A 16,736-nucleotide genomic window follows, 5' to 3' on the forward strand; every position below is an offset into this window, starting at 1 on the left:
AGGAGGAGTCAAGCTTTAGAAGATGGGCCCCAGCTGCTGACAGGCCTCCAGGATATGCAAGAGGCGATGGATACTGCCTTGTCCCCCTCTGGCTCTGGAGGGCCCCCCAGGCCTGTTTAGACCTCCCTTCCCCCAAGCAGCTGGGAGGCAGAGGGGAAGCCACAGAGGGCCTCACAGGCAGGAGAAGTGGCGCCAGGACTCCAGGGTCCTGCCACATGGCCACCACATGTCCCTGACAACCAAGTCCACAGCACCTTCTCCTTGGGTTGTGGGCCTCCTTCCCCAACCCCCAGACGCCTTCCTCCAGGCCCTGCTGGAAAGGGTACAAACGAGGGAAAGCGGAGAGATCCAAGAATCAACAGTCCTCCTGTTGCCCCATCCATCATTGCCCTCACCATTCTGTGAAGGCCCCAACACAGCCCATGCTTTTACCCTCTTCAATCAGGACAAATAATAGAAAGGTTACCTGATTCTTTTATTTAAGAAATGTGAAATATGTGGACCTGAAGTGAGGCAGCAGAGGAGAGGAAATGAGAGGCCAGGACAAGATAGCTTGGCTGGCCAGCCCCAAACCCTCTGACAGAAAAGCTGTGCAGGCTGCATCTCTGAGATGCATACCTGTTTATTACCCACCCAGAGGGCCTCAGAGCCAGCTACTCTAGAGGACCCCAGAGTGGGGAAAGTGTATCCTGAGGGTCCTTCCTAAGGGGAGTTCCTGAGGAGGGAGCTGAGACCCTACAGGCAGCAGCAATCTTCAATCTTCGGAAACACTGCTTCCCCTTCACTGTCCCACCTTGGAATGGGAAAAAGTCAGGAGCAACAGGGAATGCTGAGAGGCCTGTGGTGGACCAGCAGGCCTGAAGGGTGGGTTGAATGTCAGCTGCTTGAAGAGAGATCCATGGTGCTGGCACTGAGGCCCCGGGAGCCCTGAAAAAGACACCACCAACCCATCACCCCATGGACCTTAGTCTCCTGAATACCATCTCTCTGGGTCCATCCATCCCATAGCTGCAATCTGCTGGACCTAGGATGGAACCTGTAACCTCAACTACAAGCTCCGAGGCTTTGGTTAGCCTCTGCTAGGATTTTGCAGAAGGCCACAGTCTGCTGGAGCAACTACAAGGAAGAGGCATAAGAATACTAGCATATACTCTGAATGAGTTGATACAAGAGGCCATTCTCCATTAAAATATCATTGCTATTTCTCAAATGGAAATTACTTTTTTTCTCACTGATTACTAAGTATCCAAGGTGAGAAATAAGGAGGCTGCAGGAGAAGGAACTAGTATCTTCAAGTCATTCCTGAATTACTCATAATCCCAAAGTACCAGTTTAAGGAGCATCAATTCCTAGTCCCCTCCTGATTCACTTGCTACTATGTCTGGCCTGAAACTGTCCCTCAGTGCTTACCACCCCCGACAGCATGCTATCCTGACTCCTCAAGGGCTCCAGTTCTCTGGCTTACCACAGAGAAGCCTCTTCCTCCTTTCCTGACTCCCCCTGGGCCTGCTTGCTAGCAGTCCTTCCTTTCTCAACCACCACAGTCCTCACCACACTACACTCACCTGGAGGGGTGCAGCACTGGGTTGGTTCAGGTAGTTCAAGGAGGCTGCTCGCTTCATGTTGCTGCTAATGGAGAAAGAAAGAATTGAGGCCTCCTCTCTTTCTTCTGAGTGGTCCTAAAGTGGCAGGCCTCTTGGGCCCTGCCACAGGGAATCAAATCACTACCTCCCTACCAACCCTGAACTCCCCCACACTCTTATCTGTACCAGGCACATCATCTCAGGTAGCAACATCATCCTCATCTCCCAACCCCCCCCCCCCCGCCCCTTTCTGCCTCAGGTTTCTCTCCATGGCCATTCCATTGACTTCCTCTGCGTATCTCTCCAAGACACTGCTCCAGAGATCAGAGGCCAAGAGGCACTGCAGACAAGGGCTTACTCGCCTGCTTTGCCATATCTCAATTTCACTGTGTACCTGGAAGGCCGAGGCTCAGTCCCCTGGAGCTTCCTCACCAGGAGTTCACTGCTTCGACGAAGCACATCCCGGATCTTGCCCAGAGAGCCACTCCTCTGCAGAGTCCCACTGCCATCCTGGCAGGAAGGGATGGACAATGGAAGCTAAAAGGACCCCATGGGGACTGTCTTCTTTTTTTTTTTTTCGGTACTGGGGTTTGAACTCAGGGCCTTCACCTTGAGCCACCTCGCCAGCATTTTTTTTTTTTTTTGGGTGGAGGGGAAGGGTTTTTTCAAGATAGGGTCTCACAAACTATTTGCCTGGGCTCACTTCAAACCACGATCCTCCTGATCTCTGCCTCCTGAGTAGCTAGGATTACAGGTGTGAGCCACCAGCGCCTAGCATGGACTGCTTCTGAGTCCACTCCTGCCATTTATTCTGGACATGTGCCCCACCTCCCAAAGCCCAGTGACTGAAAACATCTAGGCTGTATTAAAAGCCTAGATGTGCTAACTGGAAAGGGGACAGCAACCCCTCATAACCTGCATGAACCTAGAGAAAGGCAGGCTCAGAGCTTGTCACCACCAACCACAGGAGAGGTAGGAGAGACCAAGGAGCATTGATCAGACTTACCCCTGACCACTCCACAGCCACAGAAGCATCTTCACCTCCCTCGAATTTTACACTGTCCCCAGGGCCCTCCTGGGAGGTCCTTCTACCATCACCCTCCCCAAGCAGCTCTGCCACCTTGGTCTGGCTGATAGGGTCGGTGCCCTGGAAAGAAAAGAAAAGAGCTGGGACTTCCTACTTCTTCACCCCTCAGGAAGAGTGGCTCAAGTGACCTAGCAAGCGTGAGGCACCTGGGTTCAAACCCAAGTGCCACCAAAAGCAAAACAACAACAAAAAACACTCCTCAGGATGGGCTTTCAATCTTTTTTTCAGCCACTACAAGGACAACGTTTTTTTCCCTCCTGGTTATGTCCCAGTACACAACTACTGAGCAGTACTCATCTTTTTTATTTACAATGCATTCCTGTATGTACATACATGCATTTTTTAGCTACAGCCCACACTGAATTGACTTCATAACCTACTAATCAGCGAGACCTACAATTTGGGAAATTCTGACTCAGGGTTCTCCTCAATCTCACGCCCTTCACCAGCACCACCCACATCTACCCATGTGAAAGGCCAGGGTTTCCCCTCTATAGCTCTGTTTAGCGAAGGGAGTCTTGAACCTGGCATCCTGACCACAAAGAGCAGATTTGGATTTAAGAACACACTTAGAAACCACCACAACCACAAGACTACCTCATCTTCCTCTAACTCCTGTCCACCCCATCAGCCTCTCTGGTCCTTTGTCCCCAAGGTCTTTCCTTCTTGAACCTCATTCCCCTCCCCTCTGACCTGTTTCCTGGAACGCAGAGCACATTCCTCCAAGGTTTCAGCTGCCTCTAGCTTTCCCTGGCGCCTGTACAGAGCTCCGAGATTTCTCAGAGTAGTGTTCACTGTGGGGCTGTGGGGGTAAGACCAGGGAAGGCAAGGAGAATGGTTCAGCAAAGGAAATGGGAGAAAAGGGAACAGAGCTAAGACTGAGGGAAGGTGAAAGGGTAAAAGGAAAAAGGTCTAGGAGGCTGGGATCAGAGCTTGGACGGAGGGCATCGGAGACCAAACTGCTCATCCCTGGCAGCTTACCTGCTCACTTTGCAGGCCTTGTACCAGCCTCCATACTCAGCATAGGGTGTGCCGCCCTCATGGTGCTGGCTCTGTAGAAGAGGAAGTCAGAGATGAGAGTACAGAGATGCTGGAGGGGCTGGCTGAATTTGGGCTAGGATGTAGGATGGGTTAGGGAAGGAGCTATGCATCTGGGGCTGGGGTGGGAAGTAAGTATCTGGGCTAATGCAAGGAGCAAAACAGAGGCCATGGTAGCCTCAGGCTCCTAGGCTGGGCTCCCCAGTCTGGGTCCCCCCACTCACTTTGCTCATCTCTTCCCGCTCCTCTGCATGCATCCAGATGGGCTTGTGGTCATCTGAGAGTGATACATGGGGTGGAATGGGGAGGTTAGAAAAGAGAGCTAGATAGTATATGGAGAGCCAGGACCTAGAGGCCAATAGCACTGGACTAAAGGAACCCAACTTTAGTCTGCATTCCTTTTCCTCCTTCCAGCCCCTTCCCTAGGCCACTCACCATCCACAGAGCCAAACTCCTGCACATGAGCACGGGTCAGGATCTCTTTGTACAGGGTCTCTGCCTCAGCATATTTGCCCTGTTTCAGGTAACAGGAAGCCTGGGAAGCAGGAAGGAAAAAACACAGGAATGAAAGATGGAGGGAAATAGGATTTTAGCCAAACTCAGGGAGTTTGTCTCTGACTTCCCCCAGAGATCCATGCCATACATCCTTTTCCAGTTGTAGGGTAAAAGTTATTCCCCATTCCCAGGAAGCTTGAAACTTCTGCCACTGGAATGAAGTGTCTCCCTCACCTCTAAAGGCAGCTCTAGAGTTAGGCACAAAGTTGGTGAGAATAATGTAACCCATTATGATGCTTCCGGAGTCTGGGGCCTAGGTGGCCCTTCCTTTCCTTCTTCCACCCACCTTCTCCTTCCTTCCCTTACCAGGTTGTTCTTGGTCCGAGCTACATTAGGGTTGTCCGGCCCAAGCTGCCCCTCATAGATGGCCAGTGCCCGCTGGTAATAGCGTTCCACAGCCTCATACTTGCCCTGGTTTTGGCATAATAGGGCCAAGTTGTTCAGCTGCTTTGCCACATCTGGGTGATCGGTTCCCAGGACCTGAAAAGGAGCAAAGGAGCAGATAAATGGCTATGATTATGTGTGTGCACATGTGCTTGCACAAGTGGAGAGCAGAAGGAAGGAAACAGAAGAAGGAACAAGGCAGAGATAAATGGGTTGGAAAAAAAAGAAGTGAGAGGGAGGGGGTACACCAGCTGAAAATGTGGACGATCCAGGATGGTTGGAAAGAGGGTGTGAGTACCTTTTCTCGAATCTCCAGTGCCCGCTGACACAGTGGCTCTGCCTCTTTATATTTGCCCCTTTTACCATACAGCACAGCCAGATTGTTGAGTGTGGCAGCCACCTGCAAAGAGAGGCCTGCCCTATCAAAGGCTAGAAGAATCTGAAGTTTCTTCCACACAGCAGGGACCAAGACAATATCAAGAGGCATGGACTCCTAACCAGAGGCTGGGAGGGTACACTGCTGAATTAGATGGTTTCAAGGGTCCATGGGGGTGGTATCGCCCTCTAGGGGGACTTTGAGAAATTTCTGAAGGTGTGTTTTTGGTTGCAGTAGATTAGGGCATTATTACCAATGGAGAGACAAGAACACTACAGATGTTCTGCATGTGTGAGACAGTTCTGCCAACTTTTGAGTGTCCTGCCAGACATTCAAACACTGAGTGGAAGCTCTGACATGTTGGTAGGATATCAAGGTAGGAATTATGCTTTCTGAGATATATCATCCCTGCCCATCACGTCATATCATAGGGAATTATTTTCACACGGTCAGCTCGTTTCCAAAAATATATTACTTCTCATTTTTCTCTCCTTTAACAATCCACCATTTGTCTTGGCAAACTATACCTACCATGGTTATTTCTCTCTTTTATACATATAAATATGTTCTGTGATTACTTATTATAAAACTGCATTTTTTTTGTTTTTCTTGCGGTACTGGGGCTTGAACTCAGGGCCTACACCTTGAGCCACTCCACTAGTCCTTTTTTATAAAGATTTTTTTCGAGATGGGGTGTCACGGAACTATTTGCCCAGGCTGGCTTCAAACCATGATCCTGCTGATCTCTGCCTTCTGAGTAGCTAGGATTACAGACATGAGCCACCAGCACCTAGATAACACTGCATTTTGATCAAATATCTACCCATACTTCTGTTCTTTTATTTTTCATTTCATACATAGAATGGCTCACCCCTCTGACTTCTAATCTAAACGTTATTCGTTATATATCAGACTATTTCGTTACGCCTTCCAACACAGTTGTGCTCAATGCAGCTATTATTGTATTTCTTTTATCATATTATAGTATTTTTGTTTGGTTGGTTTTAGCGGTAAAGGAGTTAGAACACAGAGCCTACACCTTGAGCCACTCTACCAGCCCTTTTTTGTGATGAGTTTCTTTGAGATAGGGTGTCTCAAACTATTTGCCTGGGCTGGCTTTGAACTGCAATCCTCCTGATCTCTGCTTCCTGAGTAGCTAGAATTATAGGCATGAATCATCAGCACCCAGCTTATTATAGTATTTTAAGTGTATACGAGTATAAATTATTTTCCTTGCTTTGTATTAATTATTGTATCATGCTAACTTTTTGGAAATCATATGTATAGGTTAGATACATTACCTATGAATTAAGTTTCAGGAAATTTTTCATTAAAAGAAAGAGTCATTGAGTCTCAGAATTGAGAGCCACTGGGCTCATTGGACAGAGCTATTACCTCCTTCCTAAGCAGCCCTAGTGAGTGGAATGACGACAGCAAATGGAGGAGCTAAGAGAGGCCAAAAGAGCAATGAGGAAGCGGGGTGGGGGTGGGGGTAGGGCCAGGAATACTGACAGCTGGGTGGTCCCGGCCCAGAGTGCTTTCCCGGATACTGAGGGCATCATTCAGCAGGTGAGCAGCTTCCTTGTACTTATTCTGGTCCCTGGAAAAGGAAAAAAAAGTAACAGGTGTCACCCTGAACTCTGCCCTCCTCATACACGAAATCCTTCCCTCACTCCCTTAGGGATAACAGAGGTGCATTTAGAAATTGAGGATTCCCCTGGAGACAGGAAGCCTGGTGTGGTCAGTGAGAGGGTTTCACTGACATACTCACACCAGGTGGCTATCCCAATAAGTCCACAAGTTTTGGAAATCAAGAGACAGAACACACACACAGAGACATACAAAGAAAGTGAGGGGAGAAGGAGGAGAAGGGGAGAGAGAGAGAAGAGAAGAGAAGAGGAGAAAGGAAGGCGAGGAGAGAAAAGAAAAGAACTCTTTAGAGACTAGAACAGCAAAGAGTCTGAGAAATGAGCATTCTCTGAGGCCAAGTGCTTGGGTATGGAAAAAGTAAGAGCTAAGCACTGTGTGGGCTACATCTGGGCAGTCCAGCAAGAAGAAGAGGCACCCAGTAGAGAGTTGGCACAGAAGCCAAAGGAGGATGAAGGTGGGAATGTAGGGAAATTCTGGGTAATGGTGGAGGGCAGCACTCACCGATACACCAAAGCAAGGATGTTGAGCATAGTAGCAACATCAGGGTGGCCACGGCCAGAGGTGCGTTCCAGGTCCTCTAGTGCCTGCTTGCAGAGTGGCACAGCCACTTCATAGCGACCCTGAGCTGCATACTGGATCACCAGGTTGTGAAGGGTCCGCAACCTTGCCGGAATCTCATATCCACCCTGCTGAGCTGCTGCAGAGCCCTGGCCACGGGACACTAACCCATCCCAGGAAGTGAACAGGACAGTTCTTCAGAGGACTCTTCCTCTCCCTTTGCTGTCCACCCTCCCTGCACCCAACCCCTTGTTTCTGTGCCACCCTCCACCACGCTCTTAAAAGAGATTTGCCTCCATTGCTGTTGTACCTCTGCTATCACAATCCCATTTGTTCACCCAATAATCCATTCATCCAACAAACATTTACTCAGTTAAGCATGAGCCAGGGGTTGTTCAGCTATGCAAAGGTAAGGAAGACTTCATTCTTTCTCTTGAAGAACTCATGCTCTTCCTAGCCCAAGGTCATTCCCACTAGACTATGAACTTATTGGTGTGATCTGTGACATTCTCATCTCAGCATTCCCAGAACATATTAAGTGTTTAATAAATGGTGGTGAGTAAGGAGGAGGCTAAGAAATCAAAGCACTAGGCTGGCCCCTGCCCATCTCCAGAGTAAGTGGAGAGTCTATTTCTGGATGGTGAGAATCCTATGCACAGGTTGGGCCACAGCAGGGACCAGCCTCCTATTGCCCCTCATCACCCTCCAAGTCCAGAGGCAGACTCACAGCCATTGCTGGAATCTTCTTCCTCCTCATTGGGAAAGAGGTCATCCAGCGAATCCTTGGTAGCATTTCCTTCCTTCTCCTCCTTGAAGGGAAGGAGCAGCACGTCAGGCCCCAGTAGTCTCTTCAGGGGTCTCTCTAAGCCTCGAAATCATTGAGATAGACGTAGGGCCTAGGAAAAGACCTATGTTCCTGCCTCTGTCCACAGGAAAGGCCAGCATCTGGCCCAGACAAGCTCAGACCACTCTTGTTTGTAAAAGCCAGAGATGCTTTGGACAAAATCTCATGACTTTCCCTTTCTTCATACCAGAACAGTTCCCTTTCTAGCCACCCCCATCCTCTAGTCTCCCTCTTTCCCACTCAACTCTTATAATTACAGCCTCATGTTGATTCCTATGTGTTTACATTGATTATATGTCTGTCCTGTCTCTCCCAAGGGGAGGAAGTGTGTCTGATCTCATTGACACGTAACCAAAGTGTCTAGCTCAGCCTTGTGCCCATCATCTGCCACTGCTTACTCTGAACTTGTTGTCTAACCTATTTATACACTGGAAGAATGTGCTTTTCCCATCAGGAACTGCAACCTTTTACAAAGACCTCCAACCCTCCTACCAGCTTCACCAATGTGTCCTGTGCAAATCATCCCCTCACTTTCTGGGAACAGACCATCTCTCCAGCCCTGGAGCCTTATCTATGACACCTGCCCTCCCCATTATCATCCTTCAAAATCCATCCCAACTCCTAACACATTCAAATGAGCACTCCAACATATAAATGCTGCCTGATCCTGTACCCTGCCTCCTCTGTGGAGCCTTCTCAGACCACTGCAGCCTCCAGGGACCTATCTCCTTGGAATTCCTCCCACACTGATGAACTACTCATCCAAAGTGAGTGCTTGCTGCTTTGTGTTGTCACATACTTGTTTTCATGCGAAGTCTAGTTCCCTACAGATACATTACAGATTCGAGAAGGCAGGAGCTCACTCAGCTCTTTATATATTCCCCCACTGCATAAGATACAGAGATACACAAATGCCTGTTCAGTGGGGGTTGAATTTCACACATTTTGAGAGTGCATTTTAGGAAGGTCTTGCTTTCCCTAATTGTGGTACTTGGGGTTGTGGATTGGAACTGTCCAGATGCTTGTCTCTCTCCCCTGACAAACCTATAATCATGACAGCAGGAACTGTCTGCCCTACACCAGAGAAATGCACAATGCCTGGCACACAGTAGGAATTTAATTGTTGATTGAATGAGTCAAGATTGATTCCCCCCTCACCTGGAGTTGGTGTCAAGTCTGAAAAAGGAATTCTTCCAGGTGGGGACAGGTGGGGCATTGCTGCTGGCCCCAGAGAATGATAGGGCAACTGCCCTGATTGTAGTCCCAGCTGCCCATCCTCAGCCCATCCCCAGCCCAACCACATTTGCATGCTCACCGAGGTATGCCCATCCTCGTCATACTGTCGCAGTTGCCCCAGGAACTCCAGGTGCTTCTTTTCCTCTTCCAGCTGAGCCACGGCCTGTTCACTGCGCTGTAGCCGCTGCTGAGTGCCTGCAAGCTCATCCCGGAGCCACTGGTTCTCCTGACACAGCCGCCGCACCTGAGCCCGCAGCTTCTGTTTTTCTGACTCCACTGTGCTCAGGTGGCTGGCAAGAGCCAGCATCACCTAGGTGAGCACATCCTATAAGCGCCAATCTCTAGATGACAGCATTCAGGGAGGAACAGATAGGAGGGAAGCCTGCTGGGAAGTGGCCAGTCTGGCAGGGGCACAGAGGAGCCAGCAGGTGGGAATGGTAGCAATCATTCTAGCTTCAGAAGATACCTTAAATCCAATTTCTCACCATTCCACTGCTATCACCCTAGGCCAAGCACCAACTTTCACCAGGACTATTACAATGGCCTCCTCACTGGCCTCCCTGCTTCTGTTTGTTACTCTCTAGAGTCTATTCTCAACCCAGAAGCCAGGCGATGCCAAGTTAAATCTCAAAACAGTGCAACAGTTTCCATCACTCTCAGAGCAAAAGCAAAGTCCTTATGGGGGCCAAGGAGTTTCATGTGATCTGTCCTCCTCTCCCCATTACTCCTCAGACTCAGTTTCTGCTTCGTTTCCTCTCATTTATTCTACTGAGTCACACTGGCCCCTGCTGTTCACTGAACTCACCATGCAGTTCAGCGCCTTTGCATCTGCTATTCTCTCTGCTTAGGACTGCCTTCCTCTATTTATTGCATGACTCATTCCCCTGCCTTCAAATCTTTGCCCAAAGATTTTCAAACATTTTCAGTGAGGCCTTTTTTGACCACCTTATCTAAAATTGTACCTGCTCTCCATACCTCCTAATTCCCTTCCCTGATTTATTTTTATCTATACCACTCTGGTATATTGAATCATTTACTTATTTACTTATGTATTTATTTGTGTACTGCTCCAAAATGGCAGATTTTTATTGCTGTCATTTATCTCCAGTGCCCAGAGGAATTCCTGACACATAGTAAGGGCTTAATACATATTTACAGAATAAATGAATGAATGCAAGTGTTCAGGACAAGGTGATTCCAAGTGACCCAAAACATCCAATCAGACAGTTGTTCTCCATGCACTCTGGACCACTTGACACTACTCTTGCTCTCTCACCTGGGCCTCACTCAGCCCCAGTTCGATGTTTTCCATAGAACGGCGCAGCTGCCGAGCCTTCTCATGTACCAGTCCTTCCTCATGGCCTCCTTGCTGCAGACACTCAATGGTTTGGGACAGGCTTTGTAGCACAGCCTGGTGCTCACTGTGCAGGGCCTCCAGCCCTTGGCTCACCAGCCTGGTGCTCCCCAGGATCTCCTCTTGGCTGAGCCGATGCCCTGCAGGCTCATCCCGCTGCCCCAACACCAGGCCTGACATCCTGGCCAGGGGGACCTCACCTGGGCTAGGGAGAAACAACAGAATTCAGCAGGAGTAAAGATGAGAAAGAAGCTGGGCACTTTGGTTAGAAGGTGGTGGTGATCCAAATAAAGGGACAAGAGTATGGGGTCCCTGTGGCTCAGTTGGAGAGAGACCGTGACCAGTAGGGAAAGAGCCTGCAACACAAGACAAAAGCTAAGGTGAGGGGAAAGAATTGACTTATAGAAAGAACAAAGGTGTTTAGAGCTAGCAAAAGAATTTAGGACTTAAGAACAGAACAGAACAGGAGTTGGAGACAGAGCTTGGGTTAGAAAAAGGAAGCAGGGGACAAGTGACAGTACTATAGGGTATTGGGAGCGTTTCAAAGAGAGCAGGGTTAAAGTAGATAGGAATTACACAGAAAATAGTGCAGGATTTTCACGCAAAAAAGGAAGGACTAGGTCTCAAGGTTAAATCTTGGAAGACAAGGAAGAGACGAAAACAAGAGCCTTCATTAAAGGACTTCAGTAAGAGGACTCCAGAAGGTTCAAGGTCTCCAGGCTGTGTCACTCATGGAACTAAGCCCAGCATCTCCAAACGTGGTCAGCCCTGTCCCTTTCCACTAACCTTCAGCCCAAACTTTCCACCCTCCAGGACTCAAGCTGTCCTCCTACTTCCTCAAACGGGCCTTGTTTCTCATCTTTGAAGTCCCCTTACCTGTGTACACAGCAGAGCCCTTGGCTGCACACTCAGGCCCAAGGCCGGAAGAAACTCTCGGTAGCAGCTAGGAATTCAGAAGGATCTGCCCTGCCCAAAGTCCAGAAGTCCGGCGGTCCCACCCCTTCTCTCACCACTTCACAGCCACCCAGAAGACCTGGCACAGAGCCCCACCCAGGACAAACACCCTCCCTCCTTCTGCCTATAGGTCATCAGAGACGACCAATGTGCCTCCTTCTTCCTCACCCTATCTTCCCAACCAAGGCCTGATGAGTTACTTTCTCCCCCAGAAAAGAGTGAGAGACCGATTTCATCAGACCTGAGGCAGGGGGCGTGTCTGGGAAAGGGTGAGGAGGAAGACCTGGTCACTCCTGGCCCAATTACTTTCATGGCTTTGTCACCATCACCTACTAACAGGCTGGGAGAGGAATCACCTTAGGGTGCCTCCCAAGTGCCTGATGGTGCAGGCAGAGTAGGGGTTCTGCTGAGTAGCTGTGGGGTCACAGGGAAAGGCGGCACTGGGAGTTGGTTTTCCCGACCTGAGGCTGCAGTTCAGGAATGCTCGGGTTGCTAACCTGCCCTGAGGCTCAGGGCGGAGCAGAATGAGATAGGCCGGGGCCGAGGGAAGGGAGGCGTGATTCGAACGGCCGCGATTCGCGTCGCGGGAGAGCACTCCACAGCACACAACCCGAGGTCACAGTCAGTCGGTAGCGCAGGGGGCGGGGCAGGCTGTCTGTCCGTCTGAACGCAGAGGGGCGGGGAAGAATCGCGGGGGGCGGAGTTTTTGAGTCTCTAGTTTTGTGAGGTTGTTTAGAGGGGTTTGTTCATCTGTCAGAAATTGCGGGAATAAAAACTGACGGAGATCTTAATCCTTAGCCCCACGCGTACCCTCGATGACTCACCTGCAGTCTGCTGGTGTGGTTGCCGCCTTTGCCGGTACTGCCCCTTTAAGTCCATCATGGCTGCCGCTCAAGGCAATTGTTTTGACGGCTCTGAGGGGCGGGGCCGGCTCCTCAGTCACGCGACGTTAGAGCCGCCCGGGGATTGGTTTTGGACACGCTCAGAGGACTAAAGAGAGCGTGTATCCCGCTTGGGTTCTAGTTCTCGCCCCGCCTACTTTTACGGTTTTTGTAGAGCGACGGCGCCTGGACGCTGACGTCCTCTGAGTGCGCCAGACAGCCTGAGTAAAAGCAGGCGTGCTGCGTCCAGAGGACCCGGACCACCCCTATGGCCTTGTGGGCTCTGACCCGTGCTCTGGGCTCTCTGAGCCTGGCGCCCCCCGCCGTTACCACCCCTGTCCCGACTCTGCTCCCTGCCGCCCAGGTAATCCGCCTTACCCGGGAAGTAGACTATTTCCGTGTGGCCCGCGGAGAGAGGGCAGCCGGGGATGGGAGGTGGGTGTTGCGAGCGACTTCGGTTAGGAATCTCGTGATCTTGGATAAAATCACCCTTAGCCTTAGCTTTCCTGTATAAGTGTTGCTCTCTCATAGGGCGAGAGCTTTCGCCGAGATACTGGAGTGCAAGTGCTTTTGAAGATCACCAGTTGTACAGGTGTAACTAACGTTTATTGTCTACCATAACGAGACATAATAGACGTTTCAAATGAACTCCTTAAAACCACTCTGTAAAGTAGTAGTTATTCTCATTTTACAGATGAGAAAACTGACGAGTATTCTGATGTCACACACCAACCATTGGTTCCAGGCCGTCTGGCTTCAGAGCCTTTTTGTTGTTATTCTCGTTGGTTCTGTGCTTGGGACTGAACCCAGTAAGCATTCGCTCTACTACTGAGCTAACCCCTCTTCTCCAGAGCCTGTACACTTAACCATTATGGTACCTACTGCTGAACCAACCCGATGAGTTACAGAATACAGAATAGCAAAAATAGGAGTCTCAGTAGAAGGTATCTTTAGGTCCCTCGTGGACAACTCGTGAGTCACAGGAAAGAGAAGTCAATCCTGCCTCATATTTAAAGTTCAAAACCAAACCAAGCTTCTCTGTAAAATACTTGGGAATACAGTAAGCAACAAGACAAATAATACCCTTCATTCGTATGTGAAAAACTGGAAATGTAGTACAGAGGACAACAGGCATTGGTGCTGATGGTGGTATAATGCATGGAATTTACCAGGTCTGGAGAAAGGAACTGTTTAGGGAAGGTTTCCTTCCTAGAGGAGAGAGCTTGAACCAAATTTGGAAGGAATGACAAAGGGGAGAACATCCCTTTGAAATACTTTAGAGGTGAGAGGATCAAAGAGGAGAGGTAATCCACACATACACACCTGGATAAACACTTTGCACTGGTATTTATACAAGTTGAGAAGGGTGGAGGTTTTCACCTGCTGGTCTGGTACACTTCCAGGAGGAAGTGGACTACAAGCTAAAGTTGGTCTGTACCTTCTCCCTTGGTTCTCTGATGTTTTCTCTTTCAATTAGCCTTTAAGTGAGAGATTTCTTTTTATCCCTAGGTGATGAGCAATGCACTCCTTCAGCTGCCCTCTGCCTTGACGTTGCTCCATTGCCGGCCAGTACTTACTTCCGTTGGCCTTAGTGCCAAGTCTGTGTCCTGGAAGAGTCATACTAAGTACACCATTAAACCAATTAAGATGAGGAAGTCTGGGGGTCGAGACCACACAGGTGGGAGAAAGAGCAAGGGGACTTCATAGTAAAGAATCTATTTGTTCATAATAATACACGTATACCTTGAAAAGTGGCAGAGGCATGTAATTAAAAAGCATTTATTGAGGAGCTCTTTTTATATGTAGAACATCATTGAAGCCAGAAGAGGGACCACAAAGCAACAGACAATTGCCATTAATGGGAAGTGCTATAACATTTCTCTTCATACCCTTCCATAATTTCTAAATCTAAGTCTGATTTACATGACTCAAACTCAGCTGATTTCTTCTGGGCGCTGGTGTCTCATGCCCATAATCCTAGCTACTCAGGAGGCAGAGATCAGGAGGATCGTGGGTTGAAACCAGCCTAGGCAAATAGAGAGATCCTTCCTCAAAAATGCCCAACACACACACACACACACACACACACACACACAAGGCTGATAGAGTGACTCAAGTGGTAGAGTGCAGGCCTAGTGTGAGGCCCTGAGTTCAAACCCCAGCACTGCCTCCACCAAAAAAACAAAACAAAACAAAAAACTTTACTGAATTCAGTAATTTGAAAAGTCATTTGTAAGTTTATACAATTTTTGTGTGTGTGTATGTGTGTGTGCTGTGGATGAAACCCAGGCCTTGCACATGCTAGGCAAGCCCTCTACCACTGAACTCTATCCCCAGCCCTTTATCATTTTCTGTTTGTGCCATAATGTTGGGACGCATTGCTCTGTGGCTCAAGACAGGCCTTTCCCAGTGCTGGGAGCTGAACTAGTCTGATATGGATCATGTCCCCAAACTTTATTGACCATAGGCCGCATCCGAGTGCATGGTATTGGTGGGGGCCACAAGCAACGTTATCGCATGATTGACTTTCTGCGTTTCCGGCCAGAGCAGGAGACCAAGCCAGGACCGTTCAAGGAGAAGGTTGTTATAGTCCGCTATGATCCCTGTAGGCAAGTTTGGAACAAGGGACCGTGAGGGTGTGGTCTGAATGACTGATATGTAGATTCTTAGAAAATGAGGGGCTTCCTTGATGGTCTGTTTACTTGTCCATCATCCTGAACAGGTCAGCAGACATAGCTCTGGTTGCTGGGGGAAGCCGGAAACGCTGGATCATTGCCACAGAAAACATGCAGGCAGGAGATACAATCCTGAACTCTAACCATATAGGCCGAATGGCAGGTGAGAAATGGTTGCCAGATGTGTGTGTGTGAGGCTTCAAAGATCCCAGTGCTGATGAAATTCTGTCTTTTAGTTGCTGCTCAGGAAGGGGATGCACATCCTCTAGGGGCTCTGCCTGTGGGGACCCTCATCAACAACGTGGAAAGTGAGCCAGGCCGAGGGGCCCAGTATATCAGGGCTGCAGGTATGGGGAAAAGAAGCTACCCAGGTCCAATAATTTGTAAGGCCAAGGGGTACCTGACATCAAAATTCTGTAAATCCATGGGCACACATCTGGTCCACTGGTGGGAGGAAAAGAAGAACACAAGGAACATATCTGGGTGCTGGTGGCTCACACCTGTATTCCTAGCTACTCAGGAGGCAGAGATCAGGATGATCGAAGTTTGAAGCTAACCTGGGCAAATAGTTTGTGAGACCCTATCTCAAAAATACTCATCAAAAAAGGGCTGGTGGAGTGGTTCAAAGTGTAGGCCCTGAGTTCAAACTCCAAGGGAAAAAAGGAAAAAAAAGGAACATAGAATATTTGTTTGTATTTTAACCTAAAACATAGCATGCAAAGGGCAAAATGTAGGATATGGTCCCCCCGGAAGCCCCCCACCTTGTGGAGGGGGCAAAGCTACTTCTCCCTTCCCCAGGGACATGCGGTGTGCTGCTGAGGAAGGTCAATGGGACCGCCATTATCCAGCTGCCCTCTAAAAGGCAGATGCAGGTGTGTATGTGGTTACAGGTGGGAGGGATTGGCAAAGGAGGAATTTTTGGAATGTACCTTTCCTGCCAGGGACAGCTCCTGGTGTTTTATATGCTAGGAGTTGCCTCCAGCTGGATCTGTCCCGTGCCACTTGACTAAGCATGCCTTGTCAGGTTGGCACTATGGTGGGACAAGTAGAATGTCTTTTTCAATCACCCACTTCCTACTGTAGGACCTGCTCTTAGATTCAACTCCGCTGTGCTTTTCGTCTCCCCCTTGGCTTATTGAGTGTACAAAGCACCCCCACCCCGGATCATTCTCTCAACATTGTCAGGCTCTTTCGCCCACAATGCCTTCTCTGCTTTTTTGCTTAGGTGCTGGATACCTGCATAGCAACAGTAGGTCGAGTATCCAACGTGGACCATAACAAACGGGTCATTGGCAAAGCGGGTCGGAACCGCTGGCTGGGCAAGAGGCCTAACAGTGGACTATGGCACCGCAAAGGAGGCTGGGCTGGCCGAAAGATTCGGCCACTGCCTCCCATGAAGAATTATGTGAAGCTGCCCTCCGCTGCTGCCCAAAGCTGATATCTCTGAATTCTAATAAAATGTCCCCCCCTGTCTTTTTCTATTGCTCTTTTTTTGGGGAAAGGGGAGGGGGTACAGACGTCGGCAAAAGAAGCAAACAGGTATTTTGTCTTTTTCTATTGC

General features: G+C 49.2%; 2 protein-coding genes across 7 annotated transcripts; one reads left to right on the plus strand and one right to left on the minus strand.

Annotated features, from left to right (window-relative positions):
* Window positions 1-456: 456 nt before the first annotated feature.
* Klc4 (kinesin light chain 4) lies at window positions 457-12,523 on the minus strand. Of its 6 annotated transcripts, none has more exons than XM_074082153.1 (16): window positions 12,444-12,523; window positions 10,588-10,865; window positions 9,391-9,621; window positions 7,959-8,040; window positions 7,175-7,394; window positions 6,536-6,623; window positions 4,946-5,047; window positions 4,570-4,743; window positions 4,144-4,243; window positions 3,933-3,985; window positions 3,652-3,722; window positions 3,364-3,472; window positions 2,590-2,730; window positions 1,978-2,093; window positions 1,566-1,626; window positions 457-927 (listed from the first exon to the last, which is right to left on the minus strand). In XM_074082153.1, exons 1-16 carry the CDS (start codon window positions 12,499-12,501, stop codon window positions 877-879), a joined length of 1,935 nt encoding a protein of 644 aa, XP_073938254.1. In that variant the 5' UTR covers window positions 12,502-12,523; the 3' UTR covers window positions 457-876. The 6 variants fall into 6 exon arrangements, with proteins under 6 accessions (XP_073938254.1, XP_073938253.1, XP_073938255.1 ...); XM_074082152.1 differs by having other exon boundaries at window positions 1,566-1,629; window positions 12,444-12,520; XM_074082154.1 differs by having other exon boundaries at window positions 1,566-1,629; window positions 10,588-10,870; window positions 12,444-12,520.
* A 164-nt stretch (window positions 12,524-12,687) lies between these two features.
* On the plus strand, window positions 12,688-16,648 carry Mrpl2 (mitochondrial ribosomal protein L2). The gene is made up of 7 exons (XM_020157087.2): window positions 12,688-12,864; window positions 14,010-14,178; window positions 14,968-15,109; window positions 15,223-15,338; window positions 15,412-15,522; window positions 15,974-16,047; window positions 16,401-16,648. Exons 1-7 carry the CDS (start codon window positions 12,769-12,771, stop codon window positions 16,611-16,613), a joined length of 921 nt encoding a protein of 306 aa, XP_020012676.1. The 5' UTR covers window positions 12,688-12,768; the 3' UTR covers window positions 16,614-16,648.
* The last annotated feature ends 88 nt before the right edge of the window (window positions 16,649-16,736 follow it).

Source organism: Castor canadensis, chromosome 8 (genome assembly GCF_047511655.1).
Source record: "Castor canadensis chromosome 8, mCasCan1.hap1v2, whole genome shotgun sequence".
Lineage (NCBI taxonomy): Eukaryota > Metazoa > Chordata > Mammalia > Rodentia > Castoridae > Castor > Castor canadensis.

Bases quoted from the DNA above. Each gene is read 5' to 3' on its own strand.
- Mrpl2 (XM_020157087.2), top strand. From the start codon at position 12,769: ATGGCCTTGTGGGCTCTGACCCGTGCTCTGGGCTCTCTGAGCCTGGCG. The intron at 15,110-15,222 runs GCAAGTTTGGAA...CATCCTGAACAG, and splicing joins GTCCGCTATGATCCCTGTAG to GTCAGCAGACATAGCTCTGG. The intron at 15,523-15,973 runs GTATGGGGAAAA...TCCCTTCCCCAG, and splicing joins CCAGTATATCAGGGCTGCAG to GGACATGCGGTGTGCTGCTG.
- Klc4 (XM_074082152.1), bottom strand. From the start codon at position 12,501: ATGATGGACTTAAAGGGGCAGTACCGGCAAAGGCGGCAACCACACCAG. The intron at 8,041-9,390 runs GTGAGCATGCAA...CTTCCCTTCAAG, and splicing joins ACGAGGATGGGCATACCTCG to GAGGAGAAGGAAGGAAATGC. The intron at 4,244-4,569 runs GTAAGGGAAGGA...CCTGCTTCCCAG, and splicing joins CTCGGACCAAGAACAACCTG to GCTTCCTGTTACCTGAAACA.